Source organism: Pantherophis guttatus, chromosome 18, assembly GCF_059756535.1.
Source record: "Pantherophis guttatus breed Tessera chromosome 18, ASM5975653v1, whole genome shotgun sequence".
Taxonomy (NCBI): Eukaryota; Metazoa; Chordata; class Lepidosauria; order Squamata; family Colubridae; genus Pantherophis; species Pantherophis guttatus.
Genome location: NC_142080.1, coordinates 10,786,807 through 10,805,043, shown reverse-complemented (window position 1 = coordinate 10,805,043; position 18,237 = coordinate 10,786,807). Strand labels below are relative to the sequence as shown.

Genomic DNA, 18,237 nt, shown 5'->3' with positions numbered 1-18,237 from the left:
AGAAAAAGCTGGCTTATTCAAACCTGCACCCAGATTTCTTTTATTAGAGAATCGGTGGGAAGAACTTTTGAAATAGAAAATATGTTTTCCTGCTTCTGGGATTGAATAAGCGGATTTGTTGCCCTCTGCAAAGTGGGATTATGATGGGTTATTTCAATGTTTTTAAGAACCTGGGGACAGTTATGCAACATGGAAAAAGATTATTTTTACAATAATAAACAAAGCAAATAATGAAACCCACACGCTGGCCTTCAGATTCAAATACCAAATAAACAAAACTGATCAGTTGGCTGATGTGGATGAAATTCAGAAGCTGTTCCCAGTAATTTTTCTGAATAATAATAATAATAATAATAATAATAATAATAATAATAATACATCCAGAAAAGTGAAGAACCAATGATTAAGGAAGTAAATAAAGGAGGCCTTTTAAAGACAACTAAAACAAAAGCAGAATATAAGAAAGAAGTAATTGAGCAGCGAGCTGAAAATTGGAAACACAAAGCTCTGCATGGCCAATACTTGAAAAGTATTGAAGCAAAGCTGACCAGAAACTAACTTGGAACTGGTTAAGATCAGGAGTACTGAAAAAAGAAACTGAAAGCTTTATTTTGGCAGCTCAAGAACAAGCCCTAGCCACAAACTGCATGAAGGCAAAAATTCAACATGTTACCACCAACAGCAAATGCCGCCTCTGCAATGAAAAAGAAGAGACAGTCGACCACCTGATCAGTGGGTGCAGCAAAATTTCACAAACCGACTACCTACAACGCCATGACCGCGTTGCTAAGATCATTCACTGGAAATTGTGCCAGAAGTTTGGATTTGAGTACAGCAAAAACCACTGGGAACATCAGGTTGAGAAAGTTTTAGAGAATGAGAAACTCAAGATCTTGTGGGACTTTAGGATTCAGACTGACAGGCACTTGGTCCACAACACACCTGACATAACAGTAGTTGAAAAGAAAAAAGTATGGTTCATTGATATTGCAATACCTGGTAATGCACGGATTGAAGATAAGCAGCAAGAAAAAAATCACAAAGTACCGGGACTTGCAAATTGAAGTTGAGCGACTGTGGGAAAAAGAAATCGTGTGTTGTCCCGATTGTAATTGGAGCCCTCGGAGCAATACCCAAAGGGCTACCCCGCTATTTAGAAATTCTAAATTTGCCGGACTTGAACATTTTGACTCTACAAAAAACCACCTGACTCGGAACAGCTTACATCCTCCGACGATACCTTAACAGTTCCTAGGTCCTTGGTTAGGACTCGAGCTGCTGAGCTATTAACCAGCCTCAAAGGCTGTGAATCTCACCAAAGATTAACCATAATAATAATAATAATAATAATAATAATAATAATAATAATAATAATAATAATAATAATAATAATAATACCATTAGCACCATTTTTAAATGTTCAGTTGACTGAGTTTCATGTTTAATGAATAAAATAAAAATAATAACAACAATAACAATACATCAAGAAATTGCAGCTTCCTGCAATAACCCCAGCGGAACTGCAAAAAACTGCGCTACTCGGAACATCACATATTTTAAGAAGGTACTTGGTTGATACCTAGGATGCTGGCAGCAGCCCGTATCAACCATTAGCACCAACCAATCGTGTTTGTGACACCTTTTGAAATGTTTTGTTGACTGAGTTTCACGTTTAATGAATAAGAGATAATAATAATAATGCTCGTTTAAAATTTCCTCCTCTCCCTCCTAAACATATATGGACCTCCTGCAGTGGTGAAATCTAAAATTTGTTACTACCGGTTGTTAGCGTGGCTTGGTAGGGTGGGGTGTAATGTGACTGGGTGGGCGTGGCCAATTTTATTTTAAACTTTTAAAACCATTTTTTCTACCTCTTCGGCCGAAGAGGTGGTAAAAAAATGCTTTTAAAAGCCTCTGACGATCCCAGCTGAGTTGCCTGATCAGCAGAGGCTTTTTTTTTCTTTTAAAACCATTTTTTCTACCTCTTCGGCTGAAGAGGTTATAGAAAAAATGCTTTGAAAAGCCTCTGACGATCCCAGCTGAGCCGCGCGATCATAAGAGGCTTTTTTTTTTTTTTACTTTTAAAAGCATTTTTTCGGCCAAAGAGGTTGTAGAAAAAATGTGTTTAAAAATAAAAATAAAAAATCCTCTGATGATCGCGCGGCTCAGCTGGGCATGGGGGGGGGCAGGGATTTTTGCTACCGGTTCTCCGAACCCCCCGCCACCATCGTTACCGGATCGGGTGATCCGGTCCGAACCGGGAGCATTTCACCCCTGGACTTCCTGTTTCGTCCAAGGATGCTTAACACGCGATGGTTAAATCCATTTTTAGACTAGAAAGCAACAGGCCAGCTTTGCAATCAGGTGGCCAACCTAACCACGAAAGAACTAACCGACTAAAGAAACAACCAGTTTTTTAGGAGCATGAATCTAATCCTTCCCAAACCAGTTGTGGGAACGTAGCCCAACCTGGTTTAGCATGTGCAAACCTCGAACCCAGAACAGCGAAAAGACCCCAGCCACACACAAGCCGACTCCAAAACCGACTCTCTTTAAAACAGCCACAGCTTTATTGCTCTGCTCTTAACACAATCCCGTGCGGAGAAGAGGGAGATAACAAAAAAAACATGGATTTCTCGCCTACCCTACCCCCCCCCCCCCAGCCACAGGATGGATGCCACGGGCCACACCGAATGTGGGCGCAAACACTGATTTTTGCAATGGGTGTTGTTTCAATTGGACCCAGATCCAGGGCCAAAGATGGGCCTTTTAAGCGTTGGTCAAAATACAGTCTTTAAATTGATGTTTTTCAACCTGGAAGATGGGTGGACTTCAACTCCCAGAATTCCTCCGTTTCTCAAGCTGGGCAGCTTGAAGATAGGTGGACTTCAACTCCCAGAATTGGAAAATTCTGGGAGTTGAACTGGCTGGGGAACTCTGGGAGTTGAAGTCCATCCAGCTGGCTGGGGAATTCTGGGAGTTGAAGTCCACCCAACTGGCTGGGGAATTCTGGGAACTGAAGTCCATCCAGCTGGCTGGGGAATTCTGGGAGCTGAAGTCCATCCAGCTGGCTGGGGAATTCTGGGAGCTGAAGTCCACCCAGCTGGCTGGGGAACTCTGGGAGTTGAAGTCCACCCAACTGGCTAGGGAATTCTGGGAGCTGAACTCCATCCAGCTGGCTGGGGAATTCTGGGAGCTGAACTCCATCCAGCTGGCTGGGGAACTCTGGGAGTTGAAACCCCCCATCTTCCAGTGCCCAAGATTGAAAAACACTGTTAGAGCCTCTCAATCCGCGGTGAATATCCGGCTTGAGATGTCGTCCAACAGCCAATCGATGCCCGCCAGAAGATTTTCCCCGGTATAAGCACTGCAACCTCGGATGCACCAATGGTGGGTTTGGATGCTGTCGAGATCCAGGGCCTGAGGAGGAAGCAAAGAGAAAAATGAAAAAAAAAAATAATCGTCTTCCGTGCAAGGGTCTCCTGTTGTCTGGATGTTGTGGCCTGTCGGTCACCGGCCCCTCCAAGCAACCGACTCAGAGGAGGAAGAGGAGGTGAGGGAGTCAGGATCAGCATCAAGGCAACCCAAGAGCTCCGAGGGGGAAGTGGGAATGGAACTGGGGGAGAGAGAGAAACAGAAGCGGAGCCTGGGCCGTCCGTCAGTCCTCAGATGGACAGTCAACAGCCCTCAGGTCTGGAGGTGGCTGATGAGGAAGAGGAGGAGCAGCTGGGTCCAGTGCCTGATACGCAGAAGGCAGAGGAGAGGAGAGCAGTGGAAATCTATGGGCCGGTCCTTGGGACGGAAGAGTAACTTCTGCTAGTAAAGCCCCACCTTAGCTCTGGGGATAAAAGGCAGGAGCAGAGATGAATAGGTGTGGCAGACAACTATTCGTCTCCCTGCCGGACTTGTTAACCTGCGGTGAGAGAGAAACTTTTTGCCGGGGCTGCCAGGGCTCCTAATTAAAGGAATAATTGATTTAAATTCAGAGGGTTTGTCGTATTTGGGGAGCTGACTCAGATCGCTGGAGCTATTTTTTTTTTTTTTGTTCTGTGTTTTTTCACCACACCACTAATAAACCACTGAACTGCAATTTAGCAACATAAACATATTAAACCATATTGTTCCTATCGGGGGTGAAATGTAAAATTTGTTACTACCGGTTCTGTGGGCGTGGCTTGGTGTGTGTGTGTGGGGGGGTAATGTGACTGGGTGGGCGTGGCCAACTTTTTTTTCTTTTTTAAACTTTTCAAAGCATTTTTTCTAATGCTTTGAAAAGCCTCTCTGCCGATCAGGCAACTCAGCTGGGATCGTCAGAGGCTTTTCAAAGCATTTTTTTTACCACCTCTTCGGCCAAGAGTTTGCAGAAAAAAATGCATTGAAAAGCCTCTGACGATCCCAGCTGAGCCACGCGATCATCAGAGGCTTTTTTGTTTTTACTTTTAAAAGCATTTTTTCGGCGGAAGAGGTTTGTAGAAAAAATGCTTTTAGAAGTAAAAAAAAAAAAAAGCCTCTGATGATTGTGCAAACCGATTGAATAAATAAATACACAAACAACCTGCCACAGTCCTTACCTCCTGGATGGCGCTGGGACTTAACGCACCCGGCAGGTCCTGCTTATTGGCAAAGATGAGAAGCGTGGCACCAGACAAACGCTGTACAGAGAGAAAGAGGGAAAAAAAAAAAAGCAATAAATTTGCCAAATCTTCTCACTCAACCTAACGGCTTACAGGGGGCAGCACACCAAATGCCAATTTTTGGGAATTGCAGTCCTAAGTCCTAAAGCGTTGCTGGGGAGACGTGGTCACTTTAAGATGGGTGGACTTCAACTCCCAGAATCCCCTAGCTGGTATAGAAAGTAGAACAGCTCCAAAACTTGCTGGGTTGGGCCACAATGAAGCAGCAGCCCAATCCCGAATAGGTTTCCTCGACGGGGTCTCGGCAGATGCTCTCAGCCTTGCTGGAGTTGATTAGGACTGGATGGGAGACCACAAGGAAATCACGGGGATGACAACGGCGGGGGGTCAGAGACTACATTGCCAAGAATATTATTTTTTCGATACTTCTGTGTATTTGTATCCCTTTATTCTTTTTACAAATAACTCAAGGGGGCAAACATACCCAACGCATCTGCCTCCTCCTATTTTCCCCACAACAACAACAACCCTGTGAGGTGGGCTGGGCTGAGAGAGAAGGACTGGCTCAAAGTCACCCAGCTGGCTTTCATGTCTAAGGCGGGACTAGAACTCACTGTCTCCTGGTGATTGACCCAAAGTAACCCTGTCAGCTTTCATATCTAAGGCGGGACTAGAACTCACTGTCTCCTGGTGATTGGCCCAAAGTCACCCTGTTGGCTTTCATGTTTAAGGCGGGACAAGAACTCACTGTTTCCTGGTGATTGGCCCAACGTCACCCTGTCGGCTTTCATGTTTAAGGCAGGACTAGAACTCACTGTCTCCTAGTGATTGGCCGAAATTCACCCTCTCAGCCTTCATGATTAAGGCGGTACTAGAACTCACCATCTCCTGGTGATTGGCCAAAAATCACCCTGTTGGCTTTCATGATTAAGGGGGTACTAGAACTCCCAGTCTCCTGGCGATTGGCCCAAAGTCACCCTGTCAGCTTTCATGTCTAAGGTGGGACTAGAACTCACTGTCTCCTGGTGATTGGCCAAAAATCACCCTGTTGGCTTTCATGATTAAGGCGGTACTAGAACTCACCATCTCCTGGTGATTGGCCCAACGTCACCCAGCTGGCTTTCATGTCTAAGGTGGGACTAGAACTCACCGTCTCCTGGTGATTGGCTCAAAGTCACCCTGTTTGCTTTCATGATTAAGGCAAGACTAGAACTCCCAGTCTCCCGCTATCTAGCCTGATGTCTTCCCGAAATAAAACTGGTTATAAATATAAGTTACATTTATATCTATGAAGAGACTGGGAGTCTGGGAGTTGAAGTCCACATCTCTTAAAAGTTCCCACGGTGGAGAAACACCCCTCCAGATGTTTTGGGGAATCCGCCCCAGAATTCCCTGCCCCGGCCAAGAAATTCTGGGAGTGGACGTCTCCAAGACGCTGGAAGGCATGCAACGGCCCCCACCCATTCCAGAGGAAGCCGCCCCTTCCCTCCCACCCAACCCCCCGACGAGGTCGCCCACCTCCTCCACCAGGAGGGTCTCCAACTCCTTCTTGCAGTCCTCCATTCGCTGGTGGTCAGCGCTGTCCACCACCCAGATGAGCCCGTCGGTGCTCTCAAAATAGTTGCGCCAGTAGGAGCGCAGGGACTTCTGGCCCCCCACGTCCCAGATGTTCAGCTTGAACCTGTGGGGAGGGGGAGAGAGAGAGAGAGAGAGAGGCATGGCGGAGATGGGAGAGGCAGGCCAAAGGGGAAGGAGAAGCGGGGAGCAGGAGGAGGAGGAGGGGAAGGTGCCAGAATCCTCACCCGCGATGCTCCAGGGTCTTGATGTTGAAGCCCAGCGTGGGAGAGATGGTGTCGATCTCGTCCCCGTTGAACTTTTTCAGGATGGTGGTTTTGCCGGCGTTGTCCAGGCCCCTCAGGGCAGGCCGAGTCAAGGGCAAAACGGGGTTCAAGCCCAAACAGGAGAGTTTACACCATTAACAGATTAACAGGAAGGGACCGTGGAGGTCATCTAGTCCAACCCCCAGCCCAAGCAGGAGACCCTACACCATTTATTAACAGATTAACAGAAAAACAGAGCTAGGAAGGGACCTTGTAGGTCATCTAATCCAACCCCGCCCAAGCAGGAGACCCCACACCATTTATTAACAGATTAACCGAAAAACAGAGCTGGGAAGGGCCCTTGTGGGTCATCTAGTCCAGCCCCCAGCCCAAACAGGAGAGCCTACACCATTAACAGATTAACTGAGTTGGAAGGGACCTTGTAGGTCATCTAGTCCAGCCCGCAGCCCAAGCAGGAGACCCCCACACCACTTATTAACAGATTAACCGAAAAACAGAACTGGGAAGGGACCTTGTGGGTCATCTAGTCCAGCCCCCAGCCCAAGCAGGAGACCCCACACCATTTATTAACAGATTAACCGAAAAACAGAACTGGGAAGGGACCTTGTGGGTCATCTAGTCCAGCCCCTAGCCCAAGTAGAAGACCCCCACCCCATTTGTGACAGTCTCTTTTGGAAAGCTTCCAGTGACGAAGCTGTCTCTTCCCCAGCATTTCTGCGCCTCTAAACCTAAGGGGCGAGCATCCCTGGGAAGCCCAAAGCATGCAGAGATGGAGCCCAAAGCACTCTGCCCATGCACAAGGGCACTCTTGACCAGGCGAGTGGGGAGATGGGAAGTCTGTGCCTGGGGAGGGAGGGAGGGAGGGAGGGAGCCCAGCCCAAAGCAGCTTCTCTTTCCTGGGATGCAAAAGTCAGGGGTCCCCCCCCACTCCCGCCTTTCCCATCCTCAGCCCCCCCCCCCCCAATCCTGGCTTCCCCCCATTTGCTCTTTTTTGTCTCTCTCTCCTGGCGGAAGGATACAGCATCAGCAGCCGCAGCTCCCGCTCCTTCTGCCGCATTTTCTTCAAGATGCTCAGCAGCCCCATCGCCCGCGCGGAAGCCTCTGCCCGCGCTCGCTCCGCCCACCGCCGGGATTACACACGCGCGTGGCTCCGCCCCCTCCGAACTCCGCCTCCGCCAATCAGAAAGGCCGGAGGGGGAGGGGGAGGGGCGGTCCCGTCTGTAGAAGAACATGGGGGGCGGGGGGGGTGGAAATGTAAAATATACACTTCCGGCTCTCAATCGCAATTCTGCTGGTTACTGCGTGGCAGGCCAGAAGACGGCGGCCGAAGGGACTTGGTGTGTGTGTGTGAAGCAATTATTGTATAGAATGCACACACGGTTGTGTAGAGACTTTGTGTAGATGGCAAGCAAAGAGATTGAACAAAATAACAAAGGGATCCTTAGAGGTCTTCTAGTCCAACCCCCCTCCCCAAGCAGAATTTATACATTGCGAGACAAGTTATATATGTTATGTATGTATATTTCCATGTGTGTCATATATATGTATATGTATATATAAACACACATAAATTAAGAAGACAAACACACATATATACATATACATATACATACATACATACATACATACATACATATATATATATATATATATATATATATTCTTACTTCTTCGTAGGGTTTATGTGTGTTTTTCTTCTAGACAGGTTTTCCCTACGTAGCCAAGGTTTTTTTTGTAGCTCCAGCTCAGTAGAATCACATCTACTCGGTTCTGGGCTTTTTTCCTTTCTAACAGCTAGCAAGCCCAGAACCGAGTAGATGTGATTCTACTGAGCTGGAGCTACAAAAAACCTTGGTTACATAGGGAAAACCTGGCTAGAAGAAAAACAACACACACACACACACACACACACACATATAAAAGGAAGAAACAGCTGCGATCACACATTGCTCCTAGAAGCACGAAGCCGAAAACACCAGCCTGAAGATGACGAATGAGACTTCGTCGAAATGTCGCCAAGACACTTCCAATTTTACGCAGGATAAAACCCGAATAACCAAAGACCTATATACAAACACCCGCGAAAACCTCAGAAAACATATATATATAGTTATAGTTATGTATGTATAGTTATATATACTAGTCATTTGTGTTGAGTACTGTCTAGGTATTTGTGACAAAGTTTTCAGTCTACTCAGAAGTAAAAGCTTTCTATCAAATTAATTTGATATTTTCAATTGGGTGGAAAGATTTTAGTGAGGTTTAGTCAGATTTTTTTCCATCAAGTCTGTGCACCTTTCACTTCAAAAAGGAACCTGAAGTCGAATCTGCCCACAAGTGTGACCTCACCCCTTTTCTCCCCGTGGCCATTCAACGATGAGTCCCGCCCTCTTCCGGGTAGAGAAGACCAATCGCCAAGCTGGAAGATTGTGAAAGCTACCGCAACGTAGATCTGCGAAACTTTAAAGAGATACGTGCTGTGGCATTGAGAGTTTAAAAAGATGATTTATTTTTTTTTGGCCGGGGAGAAGGGATTATAGACCCAAATTAGGAAGAAAAAAAAAATCTCAATTCTGTCTAAATTCGTTTTGTGACGTTTAATTTAATGCAAAAAAAGCAAACAGAGATGTCTGCTTATGAATTCTTTTTTAGAAAAGGCACCCAAGATGGTTTACATTTAAAATCACCCAATTGCAAAAGGTGCGTCCTATACTCCGAAAAATACGGTATGTGAAAAACTGGTTAGAAGTCACTTTTTGGGTTTTATCACAATTGATGGGCAGCGTCTTCTTAGCCTGCCTACATATTCTGTTCTCTCTGCAAATCTGAGCCAGTTTGTTCCATCTCATTCACCCACGAGAGATTGAGACAGCAGACACTAAAAATCTGAATATGTCGTGTTCTGTGGAGGCATTGCCTTAAATCAGGGGTCAGCAACCTGCAGCTCTGGAGCCGCATGTGGCTCTTTCACCCCTCTGCTGCGGCTCCGTCACTCAAAATATGCGTCACAACCGCCAATGTGCGACACCCGATTTATTGAGTTTTTCAACCCCCGGTAGGCCAACCATGGATAAATCCAAGAAAAGAAAAGTTTCAGAAGAAAAAAGAACGTTTACTACATATGCTCGTTTTGTGGCCGCTCAAGAAATAGTCAGGCACAGGAAGGGTTTTTGTGATTCCCGGTGTTTTCTTTTCTGTGGGAAACGGGTCCAAATGGCTCTTTGGGTGTTTAAGGTTCCAGACCCCTGTCCTAAATTGACTAGCTTGGCCATCCTGGTCAGTGGTGAAATCCAATCTTTTTTTTACTACCGGTTCTGTGGGCATGGCTTGGTGGGCGTGGTGTGGCTTGGTGGGCGTGGCAGGGGAAGGATACTGCAAAATCTCCATTCCCATCCCACTCCAGGGGAAGGATACTGCAAAGTCTCCATTCCCACTCCACTCCAGGGGAAGGATACTGCAAAATCCCCATTCCCACCCCACTCCAGGGGAAGGATACTGCAAAGTCTCCATTCCCACTCCACTCCAGGGGAAGGATACTGCAAAATCCCCATTCTCACCCCACTCCAGGGGAAGGATACTGCAAAATCCCCATTTCCTCTCCACTCTGGGGCCAGCCAGAGGTGGTGTTTGCTGTTTCTCCGAACAACTCAACATTTCCACTACCGGTTCTCTGAATTGCTCAAAATTTCCGCTACAGGTTCTCCAGAACCTGCTGGATTTCACCCCTGATCCTGGTCCTTGGTGCCTTTCAGATGTGCTTGTTGGAAATGTTGGCACCTGTAAAGACCCACTGTGGAGTGTGTCAGACTGAGGACCCAGACAGAACCAACTGTACCCCTTTTGATGAATGCAAGAAACAGGTGGAAGGGAGTAAATGGGTATTTTATTTAATGTAGCACATTTTAAAAGACTCGGTTCCTGCCTTTTTAGGGAAATAATAAATATTCCAGAGAAAGGAGACTCTGGAAAGGGAAGCGGTCTCTTTTAAGGGTGGTTCCGTTCCATAAAAAAAAAAAAAAAACTGAGGCAGAGTGTTCCACAGGCAATGTTTTTATTTGGTTTGCAACTGAAGTCTCTTCTACTGACCTCTTGAAGGGAAAAAAAACCCATATCACAGAATGCTCAAACACTATTTGTGTGAAACGTTGAATAGCATCAAAGGTTTGAAAGAATTACAGAATTGGAAGGGACCTCGGAGGCTATCTAGTCCAACCCCCTGCTCAAGCAGGAAGGAGACCCTCAACCACGTTCGAGGAATAGCTCTCCAAGTTTTGAAACCGGGGAAATCTTCTCCAAACAGCAGCTGCCACCTGTTTTTTCTTCTTTCAGAATTAAGAAACATTTTTCCAGCTGTGGATACTTTTAACTACAGCTGGCCAGTGAAGGATGCTGGGAGTTGTAGTTCATCAGCACCAGTGATGCAGCCATGGAAAGGCTGATGAAATACATTTTCCCAGGTTCCCCACCATAGAACTGCTGGGGAAGTGCAGCCACATCTGGAAAACCTGAGAGTGGCCCAATCCTATTTTTTGCACGATTATTCCAGTGTGATAAATAGCACTCACAATGCATCAAAGCACCGATATGTCTCTGTAATACAATGTTATTCAACCTCTGCAAATTTAAGATGGGTAGACTTCAACTCCCAAAACTCCCCAGGGTAAAGCATGCTAGCTGGGGAATTCTGGGAGTTGAAGTCCTTATACTTAAAGCTTGCTGGCTGGGGAATTCTGGGAGTTAAAATCCACCCATCTTAAAGATTGCTGGCTGGGGAATTCTGGGAGTTGAAGTTCAGCCCTCTTAATGCATATTTAGCTGGGGAATTCTGGGAGTTGAAGTCCTTATACTTAAATCTTGCTAGCTGGGGAATTCTGGGAGTTGAAGTCCTTATACTTAAAGCTTGCTGGCTGGGGAATTCTGGGAGTTGAAGTCCTTATATTTAAACCTTGCTGGCTGGGGAATTCTGGGAGTTAAAAATCCACCCATCCTAAAGCTTGCTGGCTGGGGAATTCTGGGAGTTGAAGTTCAGCCCTCTTAATGCATATTTAGCTGGGGAATTCTGGGAGTTGAAGTCCTTATACTTAAAGCTTGCTGGCGGGGGAATTCTGGGAGTTAAAATCCACCCATCTTAAAGGTTGCTGGCTGGGGAATTCTGGGAGTTGAAGTCCATATGCTTAAAGCTTACTGGCTGGGGAATTCTGGGAGTTGAAATCCATATGTTTAAAGCTTGCTGGCTGGGAAATTCTGGGAGTTAAAATCCACCCATCTTAAAGGTTGCTGGCTGGGGAATTCTGGGAGTTGAAGTCCATATGCTTAAAGCTTCCTGGCTGGAGAATTCTGGGAGTTGAAGTCCATATGCTTAAAGCTTGCTGGCTGGGGAATTCTGGGAGTTGAACTCCATATGCTTAAAGCTTGCTGGCTGGGGAATTCTGGAAGTTAAAAATCCACCCATCTTAAAGCTTGCTGGCTGGGGAATTCTGGGAGTTGAAGTCCATATCCTTATAGCTTGCTGGCTGGGGAATTCTGGGAGTTAAAATAAGCCCATCTTAAACTTGCAGAGGTTGAAAAAGACTGCTCTAATACAAGCAGCAAATGCCGGTTACCCGTATAAGCAGAACAAGGAGGCACAATAGAGACGCTGTAAACGACCATCACGATTTGCTGCCAGCAGCATCCCTGACGAGCTAGCTTTCTACATACAGGGAAGAGATTTGCAAACCTGCGGCCGTTTCAAGGCAGATTCTTCTTTCGTGCATGAAAACGAGACCCGCGGCCACCCACGCCGCAGCGTGAAACCCCCTATCCCGCCTCAGCTGCAGACCCTCTCCGAGAGATCCAACAGTGTCCCCTTCCACTTTCCGTCCACGAGGAGAAGGGAAGTCCGGTTTTCCAACGGTGCGGAATCCCTGAAGGAGCCTTTCTGGAAGACGACGCTGCCCTCGATCACGGTCAAGCCGTGTGCCCGGCATAAATCAGCGGCCTCTTCCGGGCTGTCGATAGCCAACAGGTGGATCAGCCGGGCCAGGGGATACCGGCAGTTCTTTGCATTGAAGCCGTGGCTGAAAGTGAGCAAGGCCAGGCGCCGAGTCTTGGCCAGGTGCGGGTGGAGGGCGCAGCTGGGGAGGTAAGGGAGCTGCCGGGCCAGGCGAAAGAAACGGGCAAAATTGCGTTCCAGGAAAGCCCAGTGGATGGCGAGGGCGGTCTTGAGTTCAGGAGACGCTCGGATATCGTCGGACAGCTGGAGGATCTGCCAGAGGGCATCTGGGGAGCCTGGGGGAGGAAGGAAGGAACAGAGATAAGACAAAAAAATTTTTTAAAAAAGAGGGGGACAGTAATCCCTAACTTGACTTATGACCACAATTGAGCTCAACATTTCTGTTGTTAAGTGAGACCTTTGTCTTTTAAATGCAGGTGGACTGCTGAATCTGCTCCTGATGGGTTTTTGTTCTCCTATGTTATGTCATGCGTTTATGAAGTGGTTGTTTTGTTTCCCCAATGTACAGATCTGCACATGTCTCACTGCGTTGTACTGCATATACCACGTTGCTCAGTTTGTCTCTGGGTGTTTTTTTCCCCAGTATTTGAGGGGCGGCCACAAAGACAAGTGTTTTTTTTGGGGGGGGGTTCAACCTATTCTCCAAATCACCTAAAGGCAGGACAAGAAGCAACACATGGAAACTAATCAAGGAGAGAAGGAACCTGGAATTAAGGAGAAGCTTTCTGACAGTGAGGACAATTAACCAGTGGAACAGCTTGCCACCAGAAGTTGTGGGGGCTTCATTGCTGGAGGTTTTTAAGAAGAGACCAGTCAGTCACTTGTCTGAAATGGTTTGGGTCTCCTGCTTGAGCAGGGGGCTGGACTAGAAGACCTCCAAGGTCCTTTCCAACTCCATTCTGATTAATTAATTAATTGATTGATTGATTTTGAAATGATATAGATTCTCCTGCTTGAGCAGGGGGCTGGACTAAGACCTCCAAGGTCCCTTCCAGCTCTGATTGAGATTATATATAAGGCGCCCAGGGGGAGGGCCTTCTCTGTGGGAGCCCCAGCCCTGTGGAACGAACTGCCCCCGGAAATTCGCAAGATCTCTGACCTCCGGGCGTTTCGCTGCGCACTGAAGACCCTATTATTCCGCCAGGCCGGACTAGCAACACAATAGTTTTTAAATTGGGATATTTAAATTTATTGGGGTTTTAAATCTGAGCCACTTTATTTAATTATTTTAAATTTTATATTGTTGTTTTGTTTGTGTTTTTAAACAGGCTGTACACCGCCCTGAGTCCTTCGGGAGAAGGGCGGTATAGAAATAAAATTATTATTATTATTATTATTATTATATAGGGCAAACCGATCCATATTGGTGGGCACACAAGCGTTGCCCTAGCTCACCTCCGGCACGAATGCACGGGCCAGCCAGCTGATTTTTGGGCCTTCCGGGCCCACTGAAAGACAGGAAACGGGTCGTTACCGGCCTCCGGAGGGCCTCCAGAGGGATGGGGAAGGCTGTTTTCGCCCTCCCCAGGCGCCAAGAAAGCCTCTGGAACCTGGGGAGGGTGGAAAACGGGCCTACCAGGCCCACCGTGCCATCACGTGCCAAAAGCGTAAGGAGTGGGGGGTGGCAGTGGCACCTGCATGCATGGGGGGGCCGCGCGGGGTGCATTGAATTATGGGTGTGTGCCCCCCCTGCGGTCCCCCCACTTTTGGCACGCGATGGCAAAATGGTTAGCCATCACTGGTATAGAGCCTGCTGCTTGAGTTGGACTAGAAGACGTCCAAGATCCCTTCCAACTCCATTCTGGTTGATTTGATCACAGGAAGTTTTTAAGAAGTGATTGGACAACCATTTGTCTGAAATCGTGCTTGAGCAGAGGGCTGGACTAGAGGACCTCCAAGGTCCCTCCCAGCTCTATTCCATCCTTGGGGTGGAGAAACTTCACCTCCTAGGCATGCTGGTCCATGGGCAGCCCCTTTTTTCTGGCATCCTTCCCCCCATTTTCAGATCCAACCCCCCCCTCCCCAAAACCCCAGGACTACCAGCCCCATCGGGCTCACCCAGGTGGTAGAGCAAGAAGAGCGCTTGGAAGCGAGGCTGGGCAGGATGCGCGCCGGGCCGGCGGTAGGCGCGGCGCAGGGCGGCGAAGGTCTCGCGCAGCTGCCCGTCGTGCAGGTGAGCGTCGAAGCGGGCGGGCGCCTGGTTGCAAAGCCGGGCCCCGGCGTGGAGCAGGTAAAGCAAAGCGCGCTCCAGCAAGGCGGCGCAAGGGGCGGCAGGCGGGCGTTGCAAAGCCAGATCCAGCCGGACGGCGCGCAGCCGGTCGGCCACGAAGGCGCAGCGCTCGGCCGGGGAAACCTGGCTGGCTTCGGCCACCGATGGGCTCAGCAGGTGATGCACCGTGGCCAGGAGCACCGGCGGCGGGCGGAGGTCGGCAGGAGGCGGGGGAGCCTGGCCGGCCGCCGGGCGGGAGAACTCCTTCACCGCCCGCGCAGGGTCCGGCTGGCGATCCAAACCCAGCTCCAGCCGGTGCAGCCGCTTCTGGCGACGCCGACGGTAGAATTCCCCAGCCGGGCACATGTCCTTGCAAAGGGCCGGCCGCGGAGGACCCTCCGCTTCGTCTTCGTTCATGGCCGGAATCCACGCAGGGTGATGGGCAGGGACGATCCCGAGGAGAGGCTGGCCTCGCTGCGCTTTGCCCGCCTTCCTGGAGGCTGGTTCTCGCCTTTGCGCCCGCGGGCGCCCGGTTGCAAATGGCCTCGAGCCCCGGGCTAATTTCCCCCCCCCCCCAGTTAGTGCCTTTTTTGGAGTGGATCGCGCTTCTTCCACGCTGATCCCTGCAGGAGGATCGATTTTCCCACGCCGGGGGCGCCCCAGTCTGGTTGCGCCAGTCCGTTCGGGGGGATCCTAAGGCCGTAGGATCGCGCGCATTTGGCCAATATATATTTTTTAAAAATTCTTTTAAAAAGGGAATTTTACCCAGGAGTGAAAGGAGAAGGAGCAGCAACAGCAGCAGGTCCCTTTCCACGTGCAAGCCGGGGATGATGGGGTTTGTAGTCCCGGGAAGGCGTGGTTTGAGCGGACCTTCGCGGCGACTTTGGATAAAGGGAGGGGGGAGGCGGGAAGAGGCGCAAAAGGGAAATGCTTTGCGACAGTGCAGGGTGGCGTCTTAAAGCTGGGGCGGGGGAACCTTGGAGATAATAATAATAATAATAATAACAGATTAACAGAGTTGAAAGGGAGCTTGGAGGTCATCTAGTCCAACCCCCCTCCTGGAAGCAGGAGACCCATCCCGAAAATGCATTGCAAAAATCCCCTTGTTGCAATTTCCTATTTAGCAAAAGCTAAGAGTAATAACTCTTAGTTGGCTTCCCCAAGCGGGCAAAAAAAAATTGCAAAAAGGATCTTCGAAGCGAGTGTCGCGATCTGCACTTGTATATCTCTATTAGTTTTATAGCTCTACGTGGCTCTCCCGGCTTTGGCCAATCGCCTGCTCCTTCCCAGAAAGGGGCGGGTCTTCAGAGTGAATGCTTTGCAAAGGGGAAGGGGGATTTGTGGTCAAACCCGACTTCGGGTTCTCGTTGGAAACAGGCTGGTTGATTCTGGAGATGTTTAAAAATATATCCAGATCTGCTTTTTTAAGATCCTCTTTCTGAGTTTTTTTTTATTTTTATTTTAATTTTTTTAAATTAATATAATTTAAGTTCTTCTATATGTTGTATGGGGTGTCGTAAGTAAAAAACCACAATACTTTAAATCTGATTGATTGTGCTTTTGGTTATCTGAGTTGTTTTAGAGCAGGGGTCTCCAAACTTGGCAACTTTAAAACTTGTGGACTTCAACTCCCAGAATTCCTCAGCCAGCAAATGTGATACATTAATGGGATACATTAAATTTAAATGGAAGAGGAAAGATAAATATGTACTAAGAAAATGATGATAAATGTTGAATATGATGACAAAAGAAAATTGTACCCAGATGTCACACTGATTGATTAATGATGGTTTGTTTAAAAACAAAAATTATTCTAAAAAAAAAATATATGAAAGGGTGCTTGGCAACTCCTATTGTGGCTTAATAGCTTTTTCCTGGTTTGGATCTTGAGAATCTACCATTCTGCCTTCCTTTCAAAATATCCTGTCTTGAATGGATCACCAAATCTGCATTTCTACACTTGATTTTAGCCAAAAGGCTGAGAATCTTGCATTTCTAAAAGCTGGCTTCCTCCATATCTGCTGGGGCTATATAAGGAAAGTGGGGGTTGCTTTCTGCCTCTAAAAAAACATGTTTCTCCATTTCTCATTTACGGAAATATAATATTCTGCCTTTTTAAAAAAATTCCTCAAAATATTTCACTCTTCTAGGAGAGGGGCTGACTTTTTACACCACCAAGCAAGATTCCCACCAAGGATCCACTCCGATGTTTCGAAGGCAGAGAAAACTTCCTAATATAGGTAGCCCCTGACTTACGACCACAATGGAATCCGAAAGTTCTGTGGCTAAGCGAGACAGTTGCTAAGTGAGTTTGGCTCCATTTTACGACCTTCCTTGCCACAGTTGTTAAATGAATCACCGCCGTTGTTAAATTAGTCACACGGTGCTTATGTGAATCTGGCTTCCCCATTGACTTTGCTTGTCGGGAGGGAATCACATAACCCGGGATGATGCAGGCGTCATAAATACGAGTCAGATTTTGATCACATGACTGGGAATGCTGCAACGGTTCAGTGTGAAAAATAGTCATAAGTCACTTTTTTCAGTGCCATCACTAAATGAATGGTTGTTAAGTTGGACTATCTGTGTATTTTATTTATGTCCATGCATATGTTTTTGCTTTTACAGGCCAAAAATGGTGGTTCTCTTAATTCAATATTCAGAGGGATGGAATCAAGATCAAGGGAGATACTAATACCACTCTATAAAGCCTTAGTAAGGCCACACCTAGAATCCTGCATCCAGTTTTGGTTGCCACACTATAAAAAAAGACGTTGAGAATCTAGAAAGAGTGCAGAGAAGAGCAACCAGGATGATGAGGGGACTGGAGGATAAAACATACGATGAACAGTTGCAGGAACTGGGCCTGGCTAGTCCAGTGAAGAGAAGGACCAGGGGAGACAGGAGAGCATCTTCCAATACTTGAGGGGCTGCCCCAGAGAGGAGGAAGGGGGTCCAGCTATTTTCCAAAGTGAAAGAAAGAAAGAAAGAAAGAGAAAGAAAGAAAGAAAGAAAGAAAGAAAGAAAGAGGAAGGAAGGAAGGAAAGAAAGGTAGAAGGGAGGGAGGGAAGGAAAGAAAGAAGGAAAGAAAGAAAGAAAGAAAAAGAAAGAAAGAAAGAAAGAAAGAAAGAAAGAAAGAAAGAAAGAAAGAGGAAGGAAGGAAGGAAGGAAGGAAAGAAAGGTAGAAGGGAGGGAGGGAAGGAAAGAAAGAAGGAAAGAAAGAAATCTGAGTGAACCATGGATGGACAGAAGACATGGCTAGTCTAGTGAAGAGAAGGACCAGGGGAGACAGGATAGCAGTGTTTCAATATTTGAGGGGCTGCCCCAGAGAGGAGGAAGGGGGTCCAGCTATTTTCCAAAGCACCTTGAAGGCCAGACAAGGAAGAATGGATGGAAACTCAACAAGGAGAGATTCAACCTGGAAATAAGGAGAAATTTTCTGACAGTGAGAACAATCAACCAATGAAACAGAAGTTGCCTTCAGAAGTTGTGGGAGCTTCATCCTTGGAGGCTTTCAAGAAGAGACTGGACTGCCATCTGTCAGAAATGGTGTTGGGT

At 47.4% G+C, this 18,237-nt stretch overlaps 2 protein-coding genes and 2 long non-coding RNA genes across 5 annotated transcripts; 1 reads left to right on the top strand and 3 right to left on the bottom strand.

The window, feature by feature from the left end:
* Nucleotides 1–1,409: 1,409 nt before the first annotated feature.
* LOC148111556 (uncharacterized) lies at nt 1,410–2,044 on the bottom strand. Its single transcript, XR_015730453.1, has 2 exons — nt 1,983–2,044; nt 1,410–1,871 (listed from the first exon to the last, which is right to left on the bottom strand). It is a non-coding gene; the product is annotated as an uncharacterized LOC148111556 (long non-coding RNA).
* A 503-nt stretch (nt 2,045–2,547) lies between these two features.
* On the bottom strand, nt 2,548–7,630 carry ARL2 (ARF like GTPase 2). The gene is made up of 5 exons (XM_060682577.2): nt 7,495–7,630; nt 6,437–6,547; nt 6,153–6,315; nt 4,572–4,652; nt 2,548–3,420 (listed from the first exon to the last, which is right to left on the bottom strand). The coding sequence occupies exons 1-5, from the start codon at nt 7,557–7,559 to the stop codon at nt 3,286–3,288; spliced, it is 555 nt and encodes a 184-aa protein (XP_060538560.1). The 5' UTR covers nt 7,560–7,630; the 3' UTR covers nt 2,548–3,285.
* A 2,710-nt stretch (nt 7,631–10,340) lies between these two features.
* Nucleotides 10,341–15,502, bottom strand: SAC3D1 (SAC3 domain containing 1). The gene is made up of 2 exons (XM_034405793.3): nt 14,529–15,502; nt 10,341–12,745 (listed from the first exon to the last, which is right to left on the bottom strand). The coding sequence occupies exons 1-2, from the start codon at nt 15,094–15,096 to the stop codon at nt 12,285–12,287; spliced, it is 1,029 nt and encodes a 342-aa protein (XP_034261684.2). The 5' UTR covers nt 15,097–15,502; the 3' UTR covers nt 10,341–12,284.
* On the top strand, nt 14,762–17,650 carry LOC132709286 (uncharacterized). 2 transcript variants are annotated; one of them, XR_015730452.1, is made up of 3 exons: nt 14,762–14,856; nt 16,830–16,984; nt 17,308–17,625. It is a non-coding gene; the product is annotated as an uncharacterized LOC132709286 (long non-coding RNA). The 2 variants fall into 2 exon arrangements; XR_009620313.2 differs by lacking the exon at nt 14,762–14,856 and adding an exon at nt 15,360–15,514 and having other exon boundaries at nt 17,308–17,650.
* The last annotated feature ends 587 nt before the right edge of the window (nt 17,651–18,237 follow it).

What these genes read in the sequence shown, in the direction of transcription:
- ARL2 (XM_060682577.2), bottom strand. Translation starts at nt 7,559, where the DNA reads ATGGGGCTGCTGAGCATCTTGAAGAAAATGCGGCAGAAGGAGCGGGAG. An exon ending in AAGACCCTGGAGCATCGCGG is followed by an intron (nt 6,316 to 6,436) that starts GTGAGGATTCTG and finishes CCCTCCCCACAG; the next exon opens with GTTCAAGCTGAACATCTGGG. An exon ending in GTCCCAGCGCCATCCAGGAG is followed by an intron (nt 3,421 to 4,571) that starts GTAAGGACTGTG and finishes CTTCCTCCTCAG; the next exon opens with GCCCTGGATCTCGACAGCAT.
- SAC3D1 (XM_034405793.3), bottom strand. Translation starts at nt 15,096, where the DNA reads ATGAACGAAGACGAAGCGGAGGGTCCTCCGCGGCCGGCCCTTTGCAAG. An exon ending in CTTCTTGCTCTACCACCTGG is followed by an intron (nt 12,746 to 14,528) that starts GTGAGCCCGATG and finishes TTCCTCCCCCAG; the next exon opens with GCTCCCCAGATGCCCTCTGG.